The following is a 24,140-nucleotide window of genomic DNA, read 5'->3' as shown; positions in this document are numbered from 1 at the left end:
GAACGATTTGTGCCCTCCGCTGCTTAGACTTCAGATGTTGGAGGCCATCTGCAAACACTGGGAAGGCCCCATCAGCTTGGCCCTCTACCTGTCCGACGCCGAGGCCCAGCAGTTCCTGCGCTACGCTCAGGGCTCCGAGGTGCTCATGAGCCGAGGGAACGTGGGCTACCACGTGGTCTACAAAGAGGGGCAGTTCTATCCCGTCAACCTTTTACGAAACGTGGCCATGCGACACGTCAACACACCTTACATGTTCCTGTCGGACATCGATTTCTTGCCCATGTATGGGCTCTACGACTATCTCAGGTGAGGACTGTTCGATTACACAAAAACAAAATGGCTCTTCTAGTGTTAGTTTGCGTATAACGTGAGCCTTTCTGCCTACTTTCAGGAAGTCGGTCTTGCAGCTCGACATGGGCAACACCAAGAAAGCGCTGGTGGTGCCAGCCTTCGAGACGCTGCGCTATCGGCTCTCCTACCCCAAATCCAAAGCCGAGCTGCTTTCTCAGCTGGACATGGGAACTCTTTTCACCTTCAGGTAACATCAGCTGTGCTATACTACACACCGAGAAAAAACACAAAAACAATGAACAAAATCTGTTTTCAGTTTCTCAGACAAAAAAAAAAAATGTGGTTTGAGCACAGTGAGTAAAAAAGATTCAATAAAATATGATCCTGTAGAAATTGTGTCAACCGTTTTGTCAGGTTTAAATCTAACCGCTGGACTAAATGAAGGGACAGAAGAGGTCTTTAATTTGGCACGTACGGGGAGAATCGGGTTTGGCTGACCAGCTGCAACTCCAACACCCATTCCGAGTCAGCCTCGCTGGTGTCCCCCTTTTTATTAGTTTCCAATTCAAAAGTTTACAAGATTACAAAACAAATGGAGGAACAAATGGCAATAGGAACACAAAGACGAATACTAAAGTAAACATTTCTTCATTGCCCTGATAAACCTGCGAGAAATCAGAAGGTTTCTGAATCACAGCATATTTATGGTGTTGAGGAGTGTCTGTTTTGAAGTCAGCAAAGAGGGTGCATCACCTATCAAGGTGTCGCTGGGTCACACTCCAGGTCACACAGCCGCTCGCAAAGAGAATGATTCGGGCAAGGATGATGTCAGCAAATGCATGATAAAATAATAAACAGAACACGTTTGTTGCAAGGATGCTTCTTAGTTATAAAATAATGACAATACTTGTAGGATTTAGAAGCACTTCCAGGAAGTTGCGGCAAGGACAAGTCAGATCAGAACATTTTGATTTCCATTAAAAGAAGAAGCATGTGTATTTTCTTGGCCGATCCAGGTACCACGTGTGGACCAAAGGCCACGCGCCCACTAACTTTGCCAAATGGCGGACGGCCACCACGCCCTACCGGGTGGAGTGGGAAGCCGACTTCGAGCCGTACGTGATGGTGAGGCGGGACAGCCCCGAGTACGACCGGCGGTTCGTGGGCTTCGGCTGGAACAAGGTGGCGCACATCATGGAGTTGGACGCGCAGGTCAGAGGTCACACACTTCCACTCCCTCATAGCTGCAGTATTTTTTTTGGGGGGGGAAAGTTCGCATTTTTTTTTCATCAACAGCTGACATTTATTATTCGGCTCTTTCAGTCCTGCCGCTACAAAGACGCGGTCAGACTTTAAAGCCAGATGTGATTATTTACATTCTCAACGTTTCTCTCAGCGGCTGATTATGTACAAGCATTATAGGCTGTTTTTAAAAAGAACGAGGAGGTCAAGGTCGAGTCCAACCCCAAGATAATCAGAATGGCAGCACGCCAACACCCATCCGTTGCGTCTAGGAAATAGCCCGCTACCTTCCAAACACAAATACAACAATCTACGATGTATTGTCCCTCTTTTGTTAGCAGTTTGACCCCTGCGGGGGGTCAGCTTCCTGCCGAGCGAAATACCACTTTCATATAACGTTGCTGGAGTGATGACTTTTTCCACAGGGGCTGTGTGTACTTGTTTTATCTTTTAGGGTGGGGGGTGGGAGTGGTGGTGATATAGATCAGTTATTTTGTTTGAGTAAATGACACTTTATACACAAAATACATGAAATCCAGCATCAAAATAATTTGTAATAAATGTGAAACAAATTGTGTTTAATTGATCTTGTAACACAGGGGTGTCAAAATCATTGTTATATCGTGGCACATTGTAGTTACGGTTTCTGTCAGAGGGCCATTATGGCTGAAACCATGAAAATCTTGAATTGACCCATCATATTTACACATTAAAGTTATCAGCTAGAAATCAAGGGTACGTGGGTTTTTCAACTCTTGTTGATGTTTGGTAACAGAAAAAGGCTTGCAATAGCTCAACGTTATCATTTATGATCATTTGAAATCTTTGGTACAGATTTGAGCAATAATCATGGAAGCTGATACGCATGATTTGCCTTGAAATCATGTGGCGGGTCACATCTGGCCCCCCCGGGCCTTGAGTTTGACACCTGCGTTCTAACGGATTAAAATTAGTCGTAAAGAAAAGTTGTACAGCAGATTTTTGTCTGTATTTGATGGCAGGCGCAAGGACTTGTTGGCAAAAGTGCAAAAATTCTTTCTATTTAATGAATGCCATTGGGAAAATTGTCAATTCCAATAATGTTAGCTTAATAGAACGTTTTGCCCAAGTAAATGAAAGAGTCCGGTTCCTCTGGAACTCCACCCGCTTTCCAAAGCAGTCTGGCCCACATCAGCTGGGTTCAGTTCCAGCCCTCGTGAGGGCGAGCATCACCGAAAATGGATGGATGACCTCTATTAGTTGCTTCGAAGAGGTTAAAACCGTGTTCTTATCCCCCCCTCCCTCCCCCTCTGGCTACAGGAATACGAATTTGTGGTCCTCCCCAACGCGTACATGATCCACATGCCCCACGCGCCCAGCTTCGACATCACCAAGTTCCGCTCCAACAAGCAGTACCGGGTCTGCCTGAAGACCCTCAAGGAGGAGTTCCAGCAGAACATGTCGCGGCGCTACGGCTTCGCCGCTCTTAAGTATATGACGGCCGAGAACAACAGCTAGCCACTGCGGGCCCTCGCGTCCCCCGAGCCGTGAGTGACCGTAATGACTCGGGAAGCTATTGAAGTTGGGGGGGGGGGGGGGTGCGAGGGTATGAGGAACGGCGCAGGAAAGATGGCCCTCGTGAGGCGAGCGGACCTGACTTGGACCTCCTTCAAAAAATTTGGAACTTAAGTGTACGGATCGGAGCTGTCGGATCCGGGAAATAGTCACCCCCCCTACTGGGATGGGTCCGGGCGTTCGGATGTATTGGGAACATACGTGCAGGTGTGCGTGTTGGGCCTAGAAATCAAGGAAGTGACAAATTTGCCCGGTGCGGACCCCCATCCAAGATCCACCACTGCACTCCAAAAAAAAAAAAAACATTGTGGGACCGCAGCGGCGAGACAAATCTATGGGAATAGAGACGATTCAATCGAGCGCCCGGCCGGCCAATCGGCTGCGGGTGCAAATCAAAATCCGTCCTCCGAAGGCAATGAAAAATGTTCGCCCAGCGTAAGCGTGCTCCAATGTCTGTGTGTGTGTGTGTGTGTGTGTGTGTGTGTGTGTTGTGTGTGTGTGTGTGTGTGTGAGTGAGTGTGTGAGTGTGTGAATATTTCCTGCACAAGCCACTATGTTCAGTACAAAAGGCGGTTGTACTACGTTCCTTCCTACTTTTTCACTTTTGCCTCTGGTTTGATGACAAATTAGTACTAATGGCAATGTTTTTTGTTTGGGTTTTTTATTTTTTTCCCCCCTTGGACATCTAATGTATTTTTAAAGGTTACTGAAGCCCACACGAGATGAAATAATGAGGTCTGGATTCATAAAAGTACACAAAAGCAACCCTATGTACTTGTAAAGTCTTTACATTTGGCCATCATCTTGTAAGATGATGCTCAGTTTCTTTATTAATAGAATAAAATGTTTATTTTTGCACTTAGAGCTTTTGATTTGGTCTTGTCATGTCACTTAATTCGTGTGAGCACATTTTTGAGTGTATTTGTTGTTGACTCAGTTTAGTATTTATTTTATTTCTACTGTTGTGAAACTAGAGGCCACTGTCTCCCCCCATTTCCTGTCGCTCTCCCAAAAAGAAAAGTGCGGAAGAGCTGTTGTGTGCGTTCATGTATGGAACGTTGTGCGTGCGTGTGTTAGCGAGAGAGAGTGAGTTTGCGTATGCGCGATGTGGACGACGGGAGGGCTGACTGATGCTGCTACCTGAATAAAGTAAAAGTGTCAAACACCCGCTCGCCTTTGAAAATTTCTCACCGTCGTCATGGCAACACTCTCGAAAACGCTTCCCGCTCGCCTCTTTGGACGATGGGAATCTCCAAATAGCGTGGATTGTGTGACACCCTCACGCATGATGCAAGCCGTAGCGGGATTTCGAGCGTTTCTGGCTGTTTTTTGACCCACTTGATGGGCCCTTTGCGACGGGGAGCTCAGCCGTTAATTTGCTATTCACGGCCCTCAAAGCGCAGCCCCTATATAAGAACGTTATATTTAGAAGTCGGCCCATTTCGTCAGCTCCCCAGTGCACGACGGTGCCCCCCAGCAGGGCTGTCCCTTTACTGTAACAATCTTTTAAGATATTAAGTCCCGCAACACCGCTTCTTGTAGCAGAGTCTCTTGAAGAGAAGCCAGGGGGGCGGGCAACCTTTTCCTCTTATTTATGATGATTTTTGGTTTCAATATGCGGGGCCGCTTCCAGGAGTTCCTCTAAGGTGTTATCAAGTGCTTTTGAAATGGGTTATTTTCTTCGAGTAGGTCAGGGGTCGCCAAGATTTTGGGATCCGCAAGCTAGCTGGCGGCCGATTAAGTGTTGAATGGATGCAGTCGAAAACACCCTTGTGAAACATCTCATTTTTTTGGAGGAGTCTGAAATTTGCAGCACAGTTGCATGTTGAGAGAGATAATCTAGAAAAAAAAATCCATAAATCACAATGTATGATTTTTTTTTTTTTTTTTTTTCACGATTTATTTGTGTGATACAGCCGCGTCGGAGTCATGGGAGAAAGTTTTGTGGTCGGATGAGAACAAAGTGGAACTTTTTGGTCATAATTCCACGAACTGTGTTTGGAGGAAGACGACTGATGAGTTCCATCCCAAGAACACCATCCCTACTGTGAAGCATGGGGAGGTAGCATCATGCTTTGGGGGGTGATTTTCTGCACATGGGACATGACGACTGCACTGTATTAAGGAGAGGATGACTGCGGCCATGTGTTGTGGGATTTTGGGGAACAACCTCTTTCCCTCAGTCAGAGCATTCAAGATGGGTCATGGGTGGGTCTTTCAACATGACCATGACCCGAAGCACACAGCCAGGAAAACCAAGGAGTGGCTCCGTAAGAAGCATATCGAGGTTCTGGCGTGGCCTAGCCAGTCTCCAGACCTAAATCCCAAAGAAAATCTTTGGAGGGAGCTGAAACTCTGTGTTTCTCAGAAGCCTGTCTGATCTGGAGAAGATCTGTATGGAGGAGTGGGCGAAAATCCCTCCTGCAGTGTGTGCAAACCTGGTGAACAACTCCAGGAAACGTTTGAGCTCTGTAATTGCAAACAAAGGCTACTGTACCAAATATTAACATTGGTTTTCTCAGGTGTTCAAATACTTAATAGCAGCTGTATCACACAAATCGTTAAAAAATCATACATTGTGATTTCTGGATTTTTCTTTTTAGATGATCTCTCTCACAGTGGACATGCGCCTACGATGAAAATTTCAGACCCCTCCATGATTTCAAAGTGGGAGAACTTGTGGTATAGCAGGGTGTTTAAATACGTAATTTCTTCACTGTATAATAATGATTTCACAAGGTAGGAAAAGATCATTAAAAATATGCAAAAGGGACAAGAGAACAATGGGTACAACAACAGCCATCGCGACAGCGGTATATCACTGCAAGTGGTCACTTCTGCAACATTCCTTGGAAATCACAATGCCCACACTGCTGGAGGGCACCAAGGTCTCCCAATAAATTTCCATTTTCAGGGCGTTTCCATCAGTCACATCTGAGAATGTATTTTCTTTTGTTTTTGGTGAAACTGGAGTCATTGCTTTGGGCTGTGTGGCCAAATGTCAGCGCTTTTAGTGCAAATTGGCAAATTTGAGGTCATTTTAGACAGTGGCAGGGCTTCTTATGAAAGCGAGTTTGAGTTCCATTGTGTTCCAAACCTTGTCTACGACACAGATGACGAATTAAAAAATTAGTCTGCTCAAATAACTCAATCAGGATTAGCGTGATCATGATTCCAACCTGGACTGCCAGATTACCATAATTTCCTGAAGTGTGTCATTTAGCGTGAAGATGAGCACGATTGTGTCGCGCGCAGTAATCTGGTTTTGCCTTTTTGTTCCTAGACAGTTTATCATCACAATTGTCTTTGTATTTAGACCTTTTTTAATGCTAATCTAGCTGTTATCTTTTACACAGAAGCAAAGAAATACACAGAGGAAAGAAAGTGCTGCAGTTTGTTGTGTGTTCATCGAGAAGATCATCCGTGAGGTCAGGGCTGCATTACGAACACACCAAATTCTTTTAATCTTGCTTTTAAACGCATTTCCCCAAATCTTAACATGCAGAAATGTTCAAAAATATTCAGAAGTCTTTCCCAGTCTTTGTAGCATTAGAACATAAAGCTTCCAGAACCAGAAGAAAGTCAAGTAATAATTAGTTTAGTTCTCAGGCTTATTTTAATTGTTTTAAAGAGTGCACGTCACATCTGTTTAAAATGCGGTGGTCTCGGGTGCCCACAATAGACCCCCTCTACCCCCCCCCCCCCCCCCCCCGCCTGCCATCCCCGCTCCGGGCCAGCTGCGGTTTGAAGTCGCTCATCAAACGCTAATCACTGTGGATTTCGTTAGCGCTCTCCAGAGGAACCAAAATCTGGTTTGTTGGGAGCGCCCGCAACGCTCCGTTTTGAGTACAAGTGCAGCCTCCGGTTCGCAAAACCTGAACACTTCCACTCATTTGTGAAAAAGAAGGGAAAAAAAATCAAGAAATGTGTGACATGCATAGTAAATGCACCTTATGATGAATATTTGTATCACTTGGAAGTTCATCAGCAGCTGTCGCGTTAAAACTTGGTACTGTACTGACACCTAGTGTTCATTTTATGTACATTTTCTATAAGTGCATTTAGTTGCGCAGTGAAATTAACCCAACATTTGATTTGTATATATATATTGAAATTTTTATTTCTGATCCAAAACCGCAGACCGCAAATGACGTCTACTATTCTTCGCGGCGTCTGTAGTATTCCAGCAATTTCCATCCAAAGAATTTCATCAAGCTCACCTCCTGTAAGTATTTGTGCATAAATACATTTGAATGCAATTCCATATTGAATTAGATGTTTGATACAAAAAGTAAAAGAGAGTTGTTATTAGTTACTTACTTCCCATGACTCTAAAAGTGATAACATATTTTAAAACCATGTTGCAGTTGCTATATCGAAACGATAAACGTTTTTAAAAGCCTGAATTAAAGTGTAGCCTTTGTGTACTTAAAGAATTGTGGATGTGGTGCGAGATTTGCACAAAGCGGGCAAATTGCTGAACCATGCTCACAATCTGATAAACTTGGCCAAATGAAGGTAATCTATAAGGCCACGCCACGGCCTTATATACACTCGATGGTACCAGTCGGGATAATAAACGTCTTCACAATATAAGCATATACATTAAAAAATAAATCCTTTGGGTTATGAATTTGTCCATGTGTATTATGGTGGAATGCAGTAGTGTCGAACTGCATTGTACTGAAAGCTGTTTCTATTATGCATATTAAATGTAACAAAAGATGTTTATTAGTCCAAAAAAGAAAAAATAAGATGAGACCAAGGAAACATTTGTTTGGTACTTTAGCCAAACTTTTTAAAACGGCATAATAATCATACAGTATCATTGTTTTGAATATAATATACGAAATAGGTAATATTATCCTTAATCTAATTTAGTATTATTATATATATTTGTAATGATTTTTATTATATATATATATATATATATATATATAGTCGTAATAATTTTCATTATATATATTTGTAATTTTTATAATATATTATGTATTTGTATATTTTTAAGTATCTCTGAAAAGGAAAAATTCAATTAATTTACTTTAATCAAATTATTATTCAGTATAATTTGAAAAAACTTACACACAGACATTTATATATATATATATATATATATATATATATATATATAAATAAAAGTGTTTTGGGTAATTTGAACCATTATTCATTTGCTACATCCAATAAAAATGGTCTCAATGAAAATATTTAGATTAGGACTACGGGATTTGTCATTTTATTTATATATCTTTTTTAGAATAAACATGAAATGTAAATTATAGTCAAACATGCTGAATTTATTTAAAAAAAATCAAAAATCTACTGTCTAGTTTTCCAGAGCTGTAGAAAAGATGATAAAAATGTGAAAAATAAAAAACAAATGAAAAAAAAAAAACACATCCAGTGTGTTTCCAAGCCACCAAAATCCCACCGTCCAAATTGATTTCCATCCCCAGCTCTCATGCACAAGTGCACTTTGACCGCGAGGTCAAGCCTGGAAATCTCTCAAAGTGCGTGTGTTTGCGTGTGTGTCAACAGCGTTCCACGCGACGCCGGGAACAATGTTGACTCTGTTCTCAAATGTGAGCGCTGCACCCGCCGAGCGAGAACCCGAGCGGCCCTCCGCTGGCTCTTTTAACACCCGCCGCCCTGTCGGAAATGTCGGCCAATTTCTCCTTTCGTTACCGCAGGAAAATGTCCAGCGTTTTGCCGCTTTGGTGTGCCCTTTTGGTGCACTTTTGGCACTCGGGTCTTGTTGGTGCAGACGAACAGAACACGGGAGGCATTGATTCGGACTCGACATGAGTTGGCTGACCTTTCCGAATCAGTAAGTGACATTTTAACTGCGACTAATACCAAAGATCTTCCCAAATTATTAACCTTCTCCATGGAACTTGGAATGAGTGTATCAGACAAATGCGACTTTTATGGGGACAGTAAACGTTATCTTTCCCAACAGATGCTCACGTAGCTTACGTCACGTTAATAGTCCTCATTATCTCGACGGTGCTGTTTATTGGGCCAAAATTGACAGCTTGGGGGAAAAAACAATCACGTGTCAGTCGAGGGAACATATTTCAAAGTTTGTACGAAGCATCATCAGAAGTCAGGATTCTTCTGGTTCTGGCGTTTCTTATAATCTTGTATGTTGAAATGGTTTCCGTCAGACCGGCTGCGCTGCGCAAAGATAACTTATCAGTTTATCGCTACGTGTTACATGAGGTCACATTTAGGTTAGTCACGTTTATTCTTATTTATTAATACCACCCCCCCAAAAAAATATTTTTAAAACAAAATGCATTTTTGAACATGCCCCACCCATCTTTAGCAAGTTCCAAACCTTGATCCGCCCGGCACCGATTGCAACTCCATTGTTTCTCAATAAATGAATAACTGATGTTATTATTTAATAGCCAAGCGGTCAGAGACAATTGCTGCACGTCGCTGAGTTCGTCTGAGATTAATAACCTCAAATCTTTGATAGGGCTGTTAATGTCATAACAAGCATTCTTTGATTTGAGTGTACTTGACGATGTGCGTTCTGTAAACACGGCACGAGGGACTCACGTTGTCGTGCACGTACAAATAAACACTAACGTGAAGGTGGACATTTTTTTTTTTTTTTTTTTAATGGAGGACATTTAATCTGTGTAGGAACGTCTTCGTGTAAAAAATATAAATGAGAAAAGAGAGAAATTCTTTGGGTTCTTGCTTTAACAAACATAGCCTTGGTTATAACTTGGAGACAAGCAGTCTCGTCCCAAATATCAAAGATTATTGTTCTGCCGTTTGCCTAAAATAAACGTGCGGATGCGGTCCGATGTACTTTCATCTCTGGCCTTCCAATTTTCCGATAACATTTGAAGTTTTTGCTCTCGTTGGAAGGCTTGCCAGACAGACTGACTTTGTTCTCTGGATTTAGATATTTCTTTCTTATTGTTGTTATCCTTATGAACGATTATTAATAATGGAAACAGCTGGCACGGCGAGTCGGGAATGGCTGGCCTTTGCACGATCAGTGGCAGCGTTGATCAGATAGCAGTCACGCGGCTGTCGTTTATTCCAGAACAAAAGCCCGAAATTTCACAAGGCTTCCCACTCGCCTTATGTTTTATTTCCATTTGATTTTAAGAAAAGGGGCGAGAAATATACCCGCGAAGTGATGTAGAATGTTTACTTTTAACAGAAATATCGCCACAGATGGCCTGACGCGTTTATGCTGGCAACTAATAGAAAAGTCTGTTTTGGTTCTGAGTGACCCGACTTTGAGTCTTATAAAAAAAAAAAAAAAAAAAAATTAAATAAAATGAAAGGCTTCAAAACTTTGAATCAGTTGAAGTGTAAAAATAAGTTAAGCACTGTTGGTCATAAAATGTGAAAACAAAATAGAAAAAACGAATAGTTTTGTTTTGACATTGTCATACTCATACTGATTGATATACACTGGTGAAATCTTGAAAGTACCAAAGTGAAAAAAGATAATTTTGCTCTCTTCCCATAAATGAGTAATAAATAATGACCAATTTTGCAAGTGTAAAAACAATTTTGTTTGCTCACTAAATGTTGAAAGCAATAGAAAAATAATTTATTAATCACAGATATGCCAAAAGTTATGGAATGAAATAGCCTTGAATTTATGTAGAAATGAAAAATAGTGCCATCTGCTGCATTTGAGAGTGCACTGCCCCAAATTCAATCTTGACAATCATACAGTACGGACACAAATGTGCTGAAAAGCAAAGCAAATTTATTTGCATAGCGCATTTCATACGGGAGTTAACTCATTGTACTTTACGTGATTAAAGCCGTTTGAAAACAAAGAGCGAAAACATTTAAAACAGCATAAAAACAATAAAAAATAAAGACAATAAAAAAATGATTTGACGTTCTCCATTTGAAAGCTGGCCGTTAAAACACAGCTTTTTCTTGTTTTTGTTTAATTTTTTCATACACACACGCAGTCTTGCGCATGAATGGTGTGAACTGACTTCATCGTGGGCGGACGTCTCAGTAAGGTCATTCGCACAATTTACTGGGCGTGTTTGCATTCCAGCTCAAACGCACTGAAACTGATGAGCACCCCCCCCCCCCCCCCCCCCCCCCACACACACTGGCCACAATATTATTTGTATCTGTACCGATGGGAAAAATAGTGACATAGCGTTAATACTATGTTGAAAGTACTTTATGAGTCATGGAGTACCACAGGGCTCTGTCCTCTGCCCACAATGGACTTAAATCCGAGTGGGTGTCAAAGTTTGAGTATTTCTGCAATTTCCCGCAAAAAAATTTGTGTTGCGAGGGCTCGTTCGTCACTACTAGCATCTTTGGTTTTAGATGTGTTTGCGTGTTTTCTAGTGGTGAAGAAAATCTGTTTATCTTGTTCATATTCACACGAAAATCAAAACAGAAGCTGGAAAACGCTTATCTTTGGTAAGGTCAAAAGCGCTTGTACGTATGTCATTTGGCTGTCCAGCACATGATGTGATGGCGTAACGCAGCGTCAGCCCTGGGATCAATGTTTGGGGGGCCCTTTCTGCAGCATTTCCACGCCTTAAATGTAACATTTCCAAACGCAGCGTTGTTGTTGTTGTTGACCTTTGGCAGCTATCCGCCGCCCCCACCCCGTTTAAAAAGCTCCTGGATTTCCACTCCTTAACAATGGCCTGTCCCGTCCCCGTCCCTCCTCCAGGGGCGGAAAGGGCCGCCGCCGTTGAAAAGTTTCGAAGACAGATATCGGAGAGAACAATGGTCAAGGATAAGGCAGGGATCCAAACACAAGGGATCCCATCGTGATTACTGTTAATAATTACAGCCGGGAGTAGCGACCGCGGCGTAATTTATCGATGGCAGAACGGCCGCCCGTCACAGTTGCGATCCGAACGCTGGAGGAGGAGGAAGAGGAAGAGGAAGAAAGGCCGGTGGGGAGTTTGGATTTGTAGCAATCAGTCAGGTATGTGACAGCGCGAGAAGATATTTGGCGTATCATCCCGGAACTGGAGGATCATTTAGGAACCAACATAAAACAAAATCAGATGAATTATTAATATTTTAAAAATTTTGATATATTTTTTTCCTTATGGTAACGTCAAGAAAGCCAGGTAATAGACTTACTTTTTTTATTTTATTTTATTATTTTTTTTTTTTGTCCAGTTCAACCATCGATGGTTTACTTTTTATGAGCTCTTGTCATCTCATGTGTTTAGGTGTTTTTTTAAATACGGAGGCTCCCCCCCCCAAAAAAAAAAAAAATATATATATATATATATTTTTTTTTTTTTCAAGAATTAGGATTTTTTTTTTGTATTTGTTATAACTTCAAGAAAGCCCAGTAATAAGCTATCACTTTTTTTGTCCAATTCAAACATCAATGGTTGACTTTTTTTGAGCTCTTGTCATCTCATGTGTTTAGCATTTTTTTAAAATAATCGGGCTCCCAAAAAAAACATTTTTTCCAACTGTGATCACAGAATAAGACCTTTACCATTTCAAATAAAAGTCAAATTTAAAATAAATTATTTACGTGCATTTATTATTTTTTATTATTATTAAATTTTACACCAACAGTGTTGCGTATTGTGGACTATGTTAGTGTTTGCTCAAGAATACGTACTAGCTGCGTGTGCTGCCACGGTAACCGGTCAATATGAGCTTAACTGGACAGCCTAATTAAAAAACCAAAATATGAATAATGTACCGTAAAAGCTTCTAGTAATACGACGCAGAGTCACAATTTCAGGTTATAACCTTGAATGTGAAACGAAACACTAAATCCGACCCCCAAAAACTTTTTCAGGAATGACTTTGACTGCATTAAGTCTATATTGTGACGGGGGGGGGGGCAGAAAATGTCCTCCAATTGGGGACTGTCCCCCCATCAAGTCAAGGTGCTTTCTATTGTGGCTTTAAAGGAAGCGATTCATAGAAAGCGGCACTCTCTGGCATGGCTCCGTCTTTATCAGATCCGACAAGTGATCCAGACCTCGTGCGCGCTCTCCCATCTGGACCTTTGTTGTCGACGGTGTTCAAAGGTGATCTGACAGTTGTTGTCGTTGTGCTCCAACGGATCCCGGCAGAAGCAGCAGCACCACCACCACCACCACCAGCAGCAACAACAGGTCCTCGGAGGTCGCGTGAGCCGCAGTCATGCAAGCGGGGGCCGGCCGGTACGTGGTGGCGCGCTCGCTGTATTCGGAGGAGTCGTTCGCCAAGGACCACGAGAAGGTTTACAGGCAGCGCAAGAGCACGTTGGACCACGTCAAGCAGTACTTCACGTAAGGCGGCGCCGTGCACTTCGGAACGCGTTGACACGTGATGAGGTGATTTTGCTCGGCTACTTTCAGGTGATGAACGTACTTTGACAGTGCAGTATCAGTACACATTCTTTTCATAAATTGACTCCCCCCCCCCCCAGACATAAAAAAAAAATAATGCCTTGTTCTATAAAAGCCACTTTAATATTCTTAACTCATCTGTCAAAAATATTGACAGCACTGTTCAAGTGTAAAAAGAAGTACACCACTTCTCAGAACAAAACAAATCACACTGTACCAGAACTGGGAAAACAAGTGACATAAGGGCATGTTAGTACAGTACACTCGTGTATAATGTGAGGATCTTGGAGTATTTGAATAAGACCCGTGTGTAATAATCCAAGTGAACTTTGCACCATTTTTCCCTGATCATTTTTTGAAAATCACAAGTGTCTGTCCGCCGATCAGTGGATTGTTTTGGCACTTGTTATATTTCCAATTTTGACTCAACTTTCATTATCTGTCGCAGGTGTGATGCCAAACGCGCCAAAAACGTCGCTTTGTCTCTCCTGCCGATCATCGGCTGGCTGAAGATCTACCGAGTCAAAGAATGGCTGCTGAGCGATATCGTGTCGGGCGTCAGCACGGGACTGGTCGCTGTCCTGCAAGGTTCGTTTCAACCGTTCAGTAGCGTATTTTTGGGGGGTGATATATTCCGTAGGCTCGGCAGGGTGGATCATCTGGTGAAGCGTTGGCCTCACAGTTCTGAGGTTCAATCCCGCCCCCGCCTGTGTGGAGTTTGCATGTTCTCCCCATACCTGGATGGGTTTTCTCCAGGCACTCCGGTTTCCTTCCACATCCCAAAAACATGCAACATCAATTGGACACTCTAAATTGCCCCTAGGTGTGATTTTTGAGCACGGCTGTTTGTCTCTACGTGCCCTGCGATTGGTTGGCAACCAGTTCAGGGTGTACCCCCGCCTCCTGCCCATTGACAGCCGGGATAGGCTCCGGCACTCCCCGCGACCCTCGTGAGGATAAGCGGCAGAGAAAATGGATGGATGGATGGATATTCTGTAGGGTAACGTTTGCAGTCAAAAACATCTGTAAGCGGCAAAGAACTTGAAGCAAGCATACTTTACCTCTCATATGTCTTTCTTGACAGAAGACTGAGAATAGGCACTTGGGAATAATTCTTAAACCTTTTTTTGCAGTTTTTGTATTTATATTTTCCATCCAGTGTGTGTGTGTCTGGTTGAAATCTGTGAAGTCTGAAATGTGACGATGTGACATAATCTTGAACAGAAGCAAAAAAAAAAAAAAAAAACAGTCGCAACTCTTTGTATTTTTTTCAAGTCATGATTTGGTATCTTTTAAAAAGTGCAATGTCGTTGCTATTCCCATTAATTCCAAGAAGAGAAAGTTGATATGAAATGCGAGGGTCATGAAATGAATAACCGTAGCCTTGTACTCCAACCGGTACGGGTAATGTTCTTTGTATCCTGTAGGTTTGGCCTACTGTCTCCTGGCCTCACTTCCACCCTGGTACGGCCTCTTCTCCGCTTTCTTCCCCGTGGTCATCTACTTTTTCCTGGGAACGTCCAGACACATCTCGGCGGGTGAGGCCGCTCTCCTTTTCCCGTCCCCGTTGGGCGCGGCGACCTCGTGACCCTCCCGTGCCGTTTGCGAAGGTCCCTTCCCGGTGCTGTGCCTGATGATCGGCTCGTCGGTCACCCGGCTGGTACCGGACGAAAGCCCGGCCGCTAACATCACCGGTTTTGAAGGGCTCAGCAAGGATGAGCAGAGAGTGTTGGTGGCGTCGTCTGTGACGTTCCTGGTCGGCATCATGCAGGTGAAAAATGTTTGCCGTTGGAATGTCTTCATTTTTTTGTTTTGAGCCGGCAAACTGTCTCAAAAACCTTTGTCTGAAAAAATGGGCTTTCCAATTCATCTGACCCCCCAAAAAACTGAAACAGCTGTAAAACCAGTGACCTCTTTGTTGCAGCTGACTCCGATTACCGTATTTTCCACACTATAAGGCGCACCTTCAATGAATGGCCTATTTGAAGGTTTTTTTTTTCATATATAAGGCGCACTGGATTATAAGGCGCGCACTCTGCTTTTTGAGAAAACAAAAGGCTTTTAGGTGTGCCTTATAGTGTGGAAAATACAGTAACTTTCTATCCTCATCGTCTTTTGCTTAGTGTTGCTTTTTGGCACAATGTCATATGTCATCATCTTCAGTAGGCGAGCATTGCTCACGCGGCTCGTCCAACCACAGCTGGAAAACCACGCTCAGTTAATCTGATGTAAACGCATCTCAATCCAACCATCCCCATTCATGGCAGGTGTGCCCCAGGTGTCCGTTTTGAGTCCCCTTCTTATCTATCACATGAGGGTTCATTTTGCCACCCACCAACTATTCACAGCAGGGCCCTGTTACGATCTCTGAAATGAACTACCCAATTTGAAACCACATCTACTCGTTTAAACGATTTCATCATTTGATTTGGTAAATTGCTTAGCTATCAGACTGTTGGAGTTAGTTTTTAAGAAGTTAATTGGTTTTGAAGTCATGGGGACCTTTGTGCGTCTGGCAGCTGGCGATGGGCATTCTGCAGGTGGGCTTCGTGGTGATGTATCTGTCGGACACTCTGGTGTCGGGCTTCACCACCGCGGCCGCCATTCACATCCTGGTGTCCCAGCTGAAGTTTGTGCTGGGACTGCAAGTCCCCGGAATGAGCGGACCGCTCTCCATTATATACGTAAGACAAGAAAAAATATATGTGAAAATAAAAGAACTTGTGATCTGCGTGTGTTTGAATGCAGAATTGTCTTTCACAGACTTTGGAGGTCATCTTCAACAAGATCCAGTCCGCCAACGTTTGCGACGTGGTCATCTCTTTGGTGATCATGGTGGTGGTTTTTGTGGTGAAGGAGCTGAATGACCGTTTTAAAGCCAAGTTGCCGGTTCCCATCCCAATTGAGGTCATCATGGTGAGGGATCTCCTTACAACGCGTTTCCGCCTGTCACAAACTCGATAACTAATCTGCACCGTGACTCGCGATTTAGGAGTTAATTGAGGCTGCAGTTGTCTTTCATCTCGAGAGTAAATGTCTTCGGATCGTTACATAATGTTTGTAAACATTGACAGGCTAATCTGTTCCTCAGACCGTCATCGCGTGTGGCGTTTCGTACGCGTTCGACTTCAGGACCAAGTACGGCGTGGACGTCGTGGGTCATATTCCGAAGGGGTGAGATGTTTTTCGTGGGCCGCTACAACCAGTGAACTTTTAAAGAAAAGAAAAGAATGCATTCATTCTTTGGGTCTTTTATTGATTCAAAATGAGCACATATGCGACTGATGTGTCATGAAAAAAGTTAATGAATTGGATTTGGAAAAGGGGACCTGAGAGATTTGCATTGTTGTTGTGCTGACATTTAACGTAATTCCTGTATGTGGCAATGATGACTTTAAAAGCGAGAGACGTTCGTAAGGAGGAAGCAAAAACCACAGCGCGACTGAAAAATCCATCCCAGCTGACAGTCTGTTTTAACGGCGCGCGTCACGCGGCTTTTCAGCTACGAGCCTCCGATGGCCCCCAACCTGCACATCTTCCAAGAGACGGCCATGGAGGCCTTCCCGATGGCCATCGTGGGCTTCGCCGTGGCCTTCTCCGTCGCTAAAGTCTATTCTGTGAAACACGACTACACCATCGATGGAAACCAGGTGCGTAAAAAAATGTCATTTAGTATTTGTTTTGGTTATTGATGCGGTGAATGTGTTTGAAAACGGAAACGTTTCCAGGAACTGATCGCTTTTGGAGTCAGCAACATTTTCGGAGCGTCTTTCAAGTCTTTCGCAGCCAGTACGGCTCTGTCCAGGAGTGCAGTGCAGGAAAGTACTGGGGGCAAAACTCAGGTGAGGCAAAAAAATCACTCTCCATTCATACCGCAGATGTCATTTAATGGATTTACGCATCAACTTCTGATTATTGGGCCCTCTTCAGATAGCCGGCCTGCTCTCGGCCGTCATGGTGATGACCGTCACCTTGGCGGTGGGTTTTCTCCTGGACCCCCTGCCGAAGGTCAGCATCCCTTCATCCGTTTTCCCCCCGTTAGTTTGTCACATCCGTTGACCCGTGTTCCCCCGCAGTCCGTGCTGGGCGCCGTGGTCATCGTCAACCTGAAGGGAATGCTCATGCAGTTTCGGGAGGTGCCCTACCTGTGGAGGCGGGACAAGCCGGACTGCGTAAGACGATCGATTTACAATGTCCATGGAATCGGATCGAATTGGAATCTGATTTTCTTTGTGGATGCGCAGGTGGTGTGGTTGGGCACGTGCGTCGCAGCCATCCTACTGGGGTTGGATCTGGGTCTGGCCGCAGGTCTGGGCGTGGAACTCCTCAGCGTCGTCCTCAGGGTTCAGTTGTCAGTATCTGCCTGGAGAGTACTTTTTTGTTTGAGTGTTTGTGGGGAACAGCGTGGATCCATATGTAGCCGTTGTGAAGCAAAGATATCAAAAGTGTAACGGCTGCTATGCAACCTGGAGGATTGATAATCTCCCGTTGGTCGGGGTTACATAATGGGAATACAGAAATTGTGTTATTTTGATTGATGCATATTAGAAAATACAATCATAATGATGATAGAATGACCTTTTTCCTACTGTCATCTTCACTCTCACAGTTTGCATCTTGGTCGGTATAATGTAGGAAAGCAAAGAAACAAAATGGGATTACAAAAAGGCTTAGTAAAGGAGTAAATCTAAATGCTAGTCCAATCTATGAATATGTATTTCATGCTGAGAAATAACATGAATGTATCTGAATATGAGTGCCAACCGAGTTGAATGATGAATGACTTGATGTAATTGTGGAGCAATGTGTGAAGCGCCCTTTCTGGGATGTCGGTCTAATGTTGCAGCGCAGAATCGGGAATTGGAATTGGACCCATACCCAGACCGTAAATCATCTTTGTTTGCTTATTGCTGCATTTGAACTTGAAGATGACGAAAATTGAGTTAGCTGACTGTAGTTGTCACATGTGGAGGCGGCCGTGAAAAATGAGTGCTGGTTTGTAATTGCCTTTAAATGCCACAAGATGGTGGCAAAACAGTGCTTGTATATTAAACATGGCTTTGGCCACAAATGAATAGTCGTGGTGTAAGGTTGGAACCTTTTCAATTTCAGCCCTCGCTGCAGCGTGCTGGCCAACATCCACAGTACTGACATCTACAAGGACAGGAAGGACTACCTTGACGTGAGCGGGCGACGGCACAATTGCCCGCCGGTTGACACTCCCGTAGTAAAACCCAAATGTTTTCGTTCCTGCAGATATACGAGCCGGAAGGAGTGAAAATATTCCGAATCCCGTCGCCAATATTCTTTGCCAATATCGATTTCTTCAGGAGCAAACTGGTGGAAGCTGTAAGTCTCTCTTTGATGGGTTGTATTTTTTGGCTCGTATGGGAATAATGTGGAAAAAAAAAATGTACATTAAGACACAGTCCCCTAAATAACAAACTAAGGTGGGTGTTCAAATTCCCACAGGTGGGATTTAATCCACTGAGGATCCTGAGGAAGCGGAATAAGGCGCTGCGCTTGATCCGGAAACTTCTAAAGAAAGGTTATGTGCAGTGGACGCCGGTAAGCGATACCTCGTTCGTGTATAAAAAGCAGTGGCGACAATGAAAGAGTTCTTACATTTGACCCGGGCCCTGTTGTCTCCCATTATTTCGTCGCTTTCTCTCGCCACAGCTGTAGGGAGAGACCTTGGCCCGTCAGGCGGATTAAAGATATTTATAACATCTGGCAGGGTGTAACGACGACAATGTAGATAATAATAGTTTTCACAATCGTGGGTGTCGTAAATGCTCCCAGCTTCAAACAGCTTGAATTTTTACTGCAGTGGAGATTAGATAATAGTTTGGAATTAGACAGACTCAGCTTTCCTGCGTAATGAAGGTGGTGAGTTAGCATAAAATGGAATGATTTGTTCTTGAAAAGTGCAGAAAAAAAAACAACTAGGCCAAAGTAAGTTGTAGCACTACACCCAGTCTTTGTAAGGTGAACGTTGTGAAGTTTTGTAAAGCGCCGGCTATTGTGCCTTCAAGCCGGGAGGGAAAAGGTGTGGGGAAAGCTCCGCGATCCAATATTTCCCCCTTCCAGAACGGCTTCCTGAACACCTCGTGCGGCCCCGTCAAGGAGTCGGCGGAAGCCGAGAGCGACGCCGAGGAACTGGACCTGCCCACGGACTTCAAGGAGCTGCCGGGCCGCGTGGACTGGAACGGCGAGCTTCCCGCCGGCATCATTGTTCCCCGGGTGGACCTGCACAGTCTGGTGCTGGACTTCGCGGCCGTCTCCTTCCTGGACGTCTCCGCTCTCAAGGGTCTCAAAGCGGTCAGTGGATACGTCGATGTCGTGTGATGCTGCATCGTCACTGTACTGTGCTCGTTTGCTCGTAGGCGCTCAAAGAGTTCATCCGCGTGGAGGTGGACGTCTACATTGTGGCCTGTGATGGTGAGTGTTTCAATCGGGATTTCGGGATCAGGTACCGGATCAAAAATGGCAACATGAAGGCAAAAAAGAGACAAACCACTATGATGATAACTGGGGGGGAATTTATGTTGGAGTTGTAGAGCGTTATGTCAAAATGTAATTTATTGGGAAAGTGAATGACTTGGGGGAAAAAAAAAAAGTCATTTAGGACACGGGTGTCAAACTCAAGGACCTGGGTTCCAGATGTGCCCCCCCCCCCCCCCACAGGCAAATCACGTGTGTTAACTTCCATGATTTTTGTTGAAATCTGTACCAAAATTTCAAATAGTCATATCATAAATGATGAGGCTTTTTGTGTTGCTAAACATCAACTTCTTCTTCTTGTTTTCCTTTCGGCTTGTACCGTTAGCAGGGATGCGAATGACCAATTTGGATTTCGATGGGGGGGGGTTGAGTGTCCTCCTGGATATTTTTTTGCTCCTATCGGAACAGAGCGCACAGCACTTTGCCGGGATTGTCCACTTTTTGTATGCGTACGGTTAGACACGTTTTCGGTCCTATCTGCACGGTTACACTTTTTTTCAAGCCATGCCCGCCTGAAACAGTTTTTGATTCCAGCATCCTTGTCAATTGCCCTCGCTCGATCTTCATCGTTTTTTTCCCCTCACACTTTCGGCATCGTAAAACTTGGAACACACCGTCAGTTCGCGCTATCTGAGTCCCACGCGCCATTACTTGGCTAACTAACAAATTACACTGCGATTTCTGAAAACCGAGAACACACGTATATGGCAATGGTGGAACTCGATTAACCACGAACACGACCGGATCGTTATACCGTATAACTCTGTTGTCCAATCGAGTGATCTGCCGCAAAGAAGTTTTAATGTTTATGTCGCAAAATGCAAATATTTACACTACCGAACAAGTTAGAACGGCAAACGATCGTCGTGCTTGTGCTAGCACTAAGCTGAACTTGCAGCTCGGAGCCCACCACCGAGAGGCGGGCGCACGATACCTTATTCCCCCCCCTGAAATTTTCTCAACGGATTTGCGCTTATCTCGAGAATGCTCATTTTGGCCTGAAAAAGTCGGAAATCCGCCGATCGGCGGAAAATTCTCATCCCTGCGTTAGGGGTCGCCACAGCGTGTCATCTGAAACGAACGCATCTTTGTTTGGGACAGTTTTATGCTGGATGCTCTTCCTGCTGCAACCCCTCTGCATTTAGCTGGAATAGTTGAAAAAGCCATCACCGTTGATTTCTAATTCCAAAAGTAGTTAATATATCCATCCATTATCTACCGCTTTTCTGGGTCGGGTCGCGGGGGAAGTAGCGTCATTGTGTAAATATGATGGCTCAAAGATTTGTATGGTTTTGCGGTCATAGTGGCCCTCTGAGAGAAACCATGACGTCAATGTGGCGCGGGATTAAAAAGAGTTTGACACCCCTGATGTGGAATGTAACATTCCTCAGTTGTATTTAATGCCCATATGTTGATTGTTTGCGTGTGGGGCGCCGTAGCTTACATCCTGGAGAAACTGCACCACTGCAGCTTCTTTGATGACGAAGTGGGGCCGTCCATGTTCTTCCTGACGCCGCACGACGCCGTGCTGCACATCCTGAGCAAACATCCCGAGCGCTGGCAAAACAAGTCCGGCTACGACAAGGTACCGGGAAATTCCGAGCTTTGTTGTCGCTTTGGTGAAGAATGCGTGGCGAATTACGCTTCAGTGGTACTCCGGTTTTAAGCGGAGTAGTAGTATTTGATCTTTTAGGCTTTTTATGCCTTGACTTAAAGGTGGCGTTATTGCACTCATGTGTAATGCAATCAAGTTGAATCAGTATTTATCTTTCTTACATTTAAGAGTAGTGTGCGTGTTGTTGCAATGGATTACAGTAATACTGAAAGATGTAGGATGAAAGTTTTCAGCGTGTACTTGGGTTAATTATGCAAAGGTATTAAAATATTGGTGGTGGTGGTGGTGGCGGCAGCGGGATTTAGAGTAGTGTGTAAGCATATGCATTGTTTGTCATGCAGATTCTAACGTCGGTAACGGCGCACCATCCCGGAGGAGGTCTCAGGAGCAGAGATCGAAATGTATGTATTGCACACACGTGCACACACACAGTAATGTTCCCTATTTCTTAGCTGGCAATCGTGCACAAAATAAGGATAATCCAAATGATTAGCAAATTATTTAGTGTCATATGAGAATGAATATAGTCATTATACTTAAATGGAATGAAATAACCACCAAAACCACATTTGTGTCACATTGTCATTGAATAAATGGTACATATGTAGACATCAGTTATATATAAATTATAATTGAAATGATCAATTGTGTGTTGGTTACAAGCCTCACGGAGTACATTTGTAAAGGAAATACCATTTGGTACATACAGACGCCTTCATTGAAATACGAGACCTTTACAAAGAAAGATGGTGCACAGAGAGTTGAATGCTAGCGCCGCCGTGCTAACGATAGTGCTAACACCAGTACTGGTTAAAATAAAAGTTGGCGGTAAATTGCACTGAGACATGCCAGTAACACAGCATCAACACACAGGCACAGCGCTAATGCTAGTGGAGTGTTACTAGCAGTGTTAACAGGGCCGGTAAAAGTCACTTTCTGGGCACATCTATTCCACCGGTCTCATTGTTAGCTTTTCCGCTTGAGTGGCCCTTTGCGGCTGTTAGGAAAAAATGCAAAAATTAGCCGCATAAACAACAAGGTTGAAAGCATGCGGGGGGGAAAAAAGTAGTGGCTTGTAGGCCAGAAATGACTGTATGTGGAGTACGCTTATCACAAAACATAATGTTTATTATTGTTATTGTAATGGTTATTTGTAACAAGCATTGGTCTTTACAAATAACACACAAACTATTTTGTCCGCAGGCGCCAGCTCCAGAAACCAGGTTGTAACTTCTGAATGATGACTTATTGGGGGGGGGGGGGGGGGGAAAATCAGCCAGACCAAAGGATATTTTTATTTTTTGTGGTATATGTATAAATGTCAGTTTTATTTTTTTGAAGATGAGCTTATCTGAGCAGAGTGCACTTATCTGAAATTCTTTTGACTTGACAGTGTGTAGGCCTTGTACATGTGTGCCAAGAGGAAATTTGTTGTTTTCATATTGTATATAGCAAAAACGTGGATGTCTTGCAATGGATTTTTTTCTGCTTCATAGTTCTATATTTTCAGGGTAAGTGGAATAAAATAATTGTTTTGGAACTTCTTGGAGAAATTGTGAAATTTCTGGGTGTGGTGTAGTCTCTTGGCTGGAAAAATGTCACCTCAAATTGGGGAAGGTGAAAGCGACGACTCTGCTAGACAGCGTCCTGGCCACCAGTCAGCACAATCCAGCTGCGTCTTTCGTGACCTCGGAGGTCAACCAGCAAAATCATTCAGCGGAGGATGTTGTTGCAGTTGCCGCTTCTTCCCAGCAGAGGGCGATTTCCTCCTGTTTGGCCAACAGCTGAAAAAATTAATTGGAGAAATTACGTAAGGTTAGCTCAGTGGTGAGAGAACTGGTTTGGTAAACCAGCGGGTTGAGGGTTCAAATCCCACTGGGGCTGAGAAGGGTTGCGTCAGGAAGGGCATCTGGCATAAAAATTGTGCCAAACAAAAATGTGCGTTCATCTGAGATGCCACACTGTGGTGACCCCGAAAGAAACTCACTTTTACGTTTGGTTAGCGATTGTGTTCACTACAACTGCAGACATGAGCAACAGCATTAAGTGGACCGCGGTGAAGGTCATCACGGGCACGTCTGTTGCCACTCAAACCGCCAACTCCGTCACACTCCAGCTGGAACTGAAATGTGCCAACACTCGACATTTCCTCTGCAGGCGCACTCTGACCCCCCCCCCCCCCCCAAGACATGTCAAATGCACACATCTGACAAATGGCACCCAGATTACTTTCAACTCAACGTCTTGTTCATGACTTTTTCACACTGTATTTTGGGGAGGTTAAGATGAACTTTGCCACTAACCTTTACTTTCTATTTGTAATTCCACTTTTTCCTCTGGTAAAAACACTTAACAAAAACAAAAACTTAACACTTCCTAACATTAACATTCCAACTGTTAACTATGAGGGTCATTCTATAAATACACAGCGATTCTTTTTTTCAGGATCAGGACTTCTAATACAGATAGAGGCTTGCTTTTTGGTTCTTTGTTCTACATCATCTCCCTAAACTGTCACGCTTTTCCCATTTGTGCACTACTTTCCATATTCCCTCAGCATAGTAGAACACAAATACTTTTGGACTGATGTCTCAGCCAGTCGC

General features: G+C 43.7%; 2 protein-coding genes across 28 annotated transcripts in view; both read left to right on the top strand.

Moving 5' to 3' along the window:
* Positions 1–4,252, top strand: part of large1 (LARGE xylosyl- and glucuronyltransferase 1) — a 193,164-nt gene extending 188,912 nt beyond the window's left edge. For all 23 annotated transcript variants that reach the window (XM_061806397.1, XM_061806393.1, XM_061806392.1 and 20 more), the window contains 4 exons: positions 28–306; positions 392–538; positions 1,308–1,503; positions 2,833–4,252. In XM_061806397.1, the coding sequence (XP_061662381.1) occupies positions 28–306; positions 392–538; positions 1,308–1,503; positions 2,833–3,030 (820 nt within the window). In that variant the 3' untranslated portion in view covers positions 3,031–4,252. The remainder of the gene's footprint in view (positions 1–27; positions 307–391; positions 539–1,307; positions 1,504–2,832) is intronic.
* Positions 4,253–6,440: 2,188 nt separating this feature from the next.
* LOC133493279 (chloride anion exchanger-like) lies at positions 6,441–23,317 on the top strand. 5 transcript variants are annotated; one of them, XM_061806464.1, is made up of 23 exons: positions 6,441–6,515; positions 7,228–7,312; positions 8,775–8,911; positions 13,161–13,358; positions 13,867–14,006; positions 14,846–14,956; positions 15,029–15,189; positions 15,938–16,102; positions 16,182–16,334; positions 16,510–16,592; positions 16,921–17,068; positions 17,147–17,260; positions 17,349–17,426; positions 17,495–17,590; positions 17,663–17,769; positions 18,531–18,600; positions 18,675–18,767; positions 18,891–18,986; positions 19,509–19,739; positions 19,805–19,859; positions 21,362–21,507; positions 21,879–21,938; positions 22,741–23,317. In XM_061806464.1, the coding sequence occupies exons 4-23, from the start codon at positions 13,231–13,233 to the stop codon at positions 22,765–22,767; spliced, it is 2,262 nt and encodes a 753-aa protein (XP_061662448.1). In that variant the 5' UTR covers positions 6,441–6,515; positions 7,228–7,312; positions 8,775–8,911; positions 13,161–13,230; the 3' UTR covers positions 22,768–23,317. The 5 variants fall into 5 exon arrangements, with proteins under 5 accessions (XP_061662448.1, XP_061662446.1, XP_061662450.1 ...); XM_061806462.1 differs by lacking the exon at positions 8,775–8,911; XM_061806466.1 differs by lacking the exons at positions 6,441–6,515; positions 7,228–7,312 and having other exon boundaries at positions 8,453–8,911.
* The last annotated feature ends 823 nt before the right edge of the window (positions 23,318–24,140 follow it).

The sequence above is a fragment of the Syngnathoides biaculeatus genome, chromosome 20, assembly GCF_019802595.1.
Source record: "Syngnathoides biaculeatus isolate LvHL_M chromosome 20, ASM1980259v1, whole genome shotgun sequence".
In the NCBI taxonomy this organism is placed as follows: Eukaryota; Metazoa; Chordata; class Actinopteri; order Syngnathiformes; family Syngnathidae; genus Syngnathoides; species Syngnathoides biaculeatus.
The sequence above is the reverse complement of the archived record's forward strand: the minus strand, read 5'-3'. Positions and strand labels throughout refer to the sequence as shown.

Coding starts and splice junctions, on each gene's coding strand:
- LOC133493279 (XM_061806462.1), top strand. CDS start 13,231: ATGCAAGCGGGGGCCGGCCGGTACGTGGTGGCGCGCTCGCTGTATTCG. Junction 13,359..13,866: donor CACGTCAAGCAGTACTTCAC/GTAAGGCGGCGC, acceptor TATCTGTCGCAG/GTGTGATGCCAAACGCGCCA. Junction 17,261..17,348: donor GTACTGGGGGCAAAACTCAG/GTGAGGCAAAAA, acceptor GGCCCTCTTCAG/ATAGCCGGCCTGCTCTCGGC.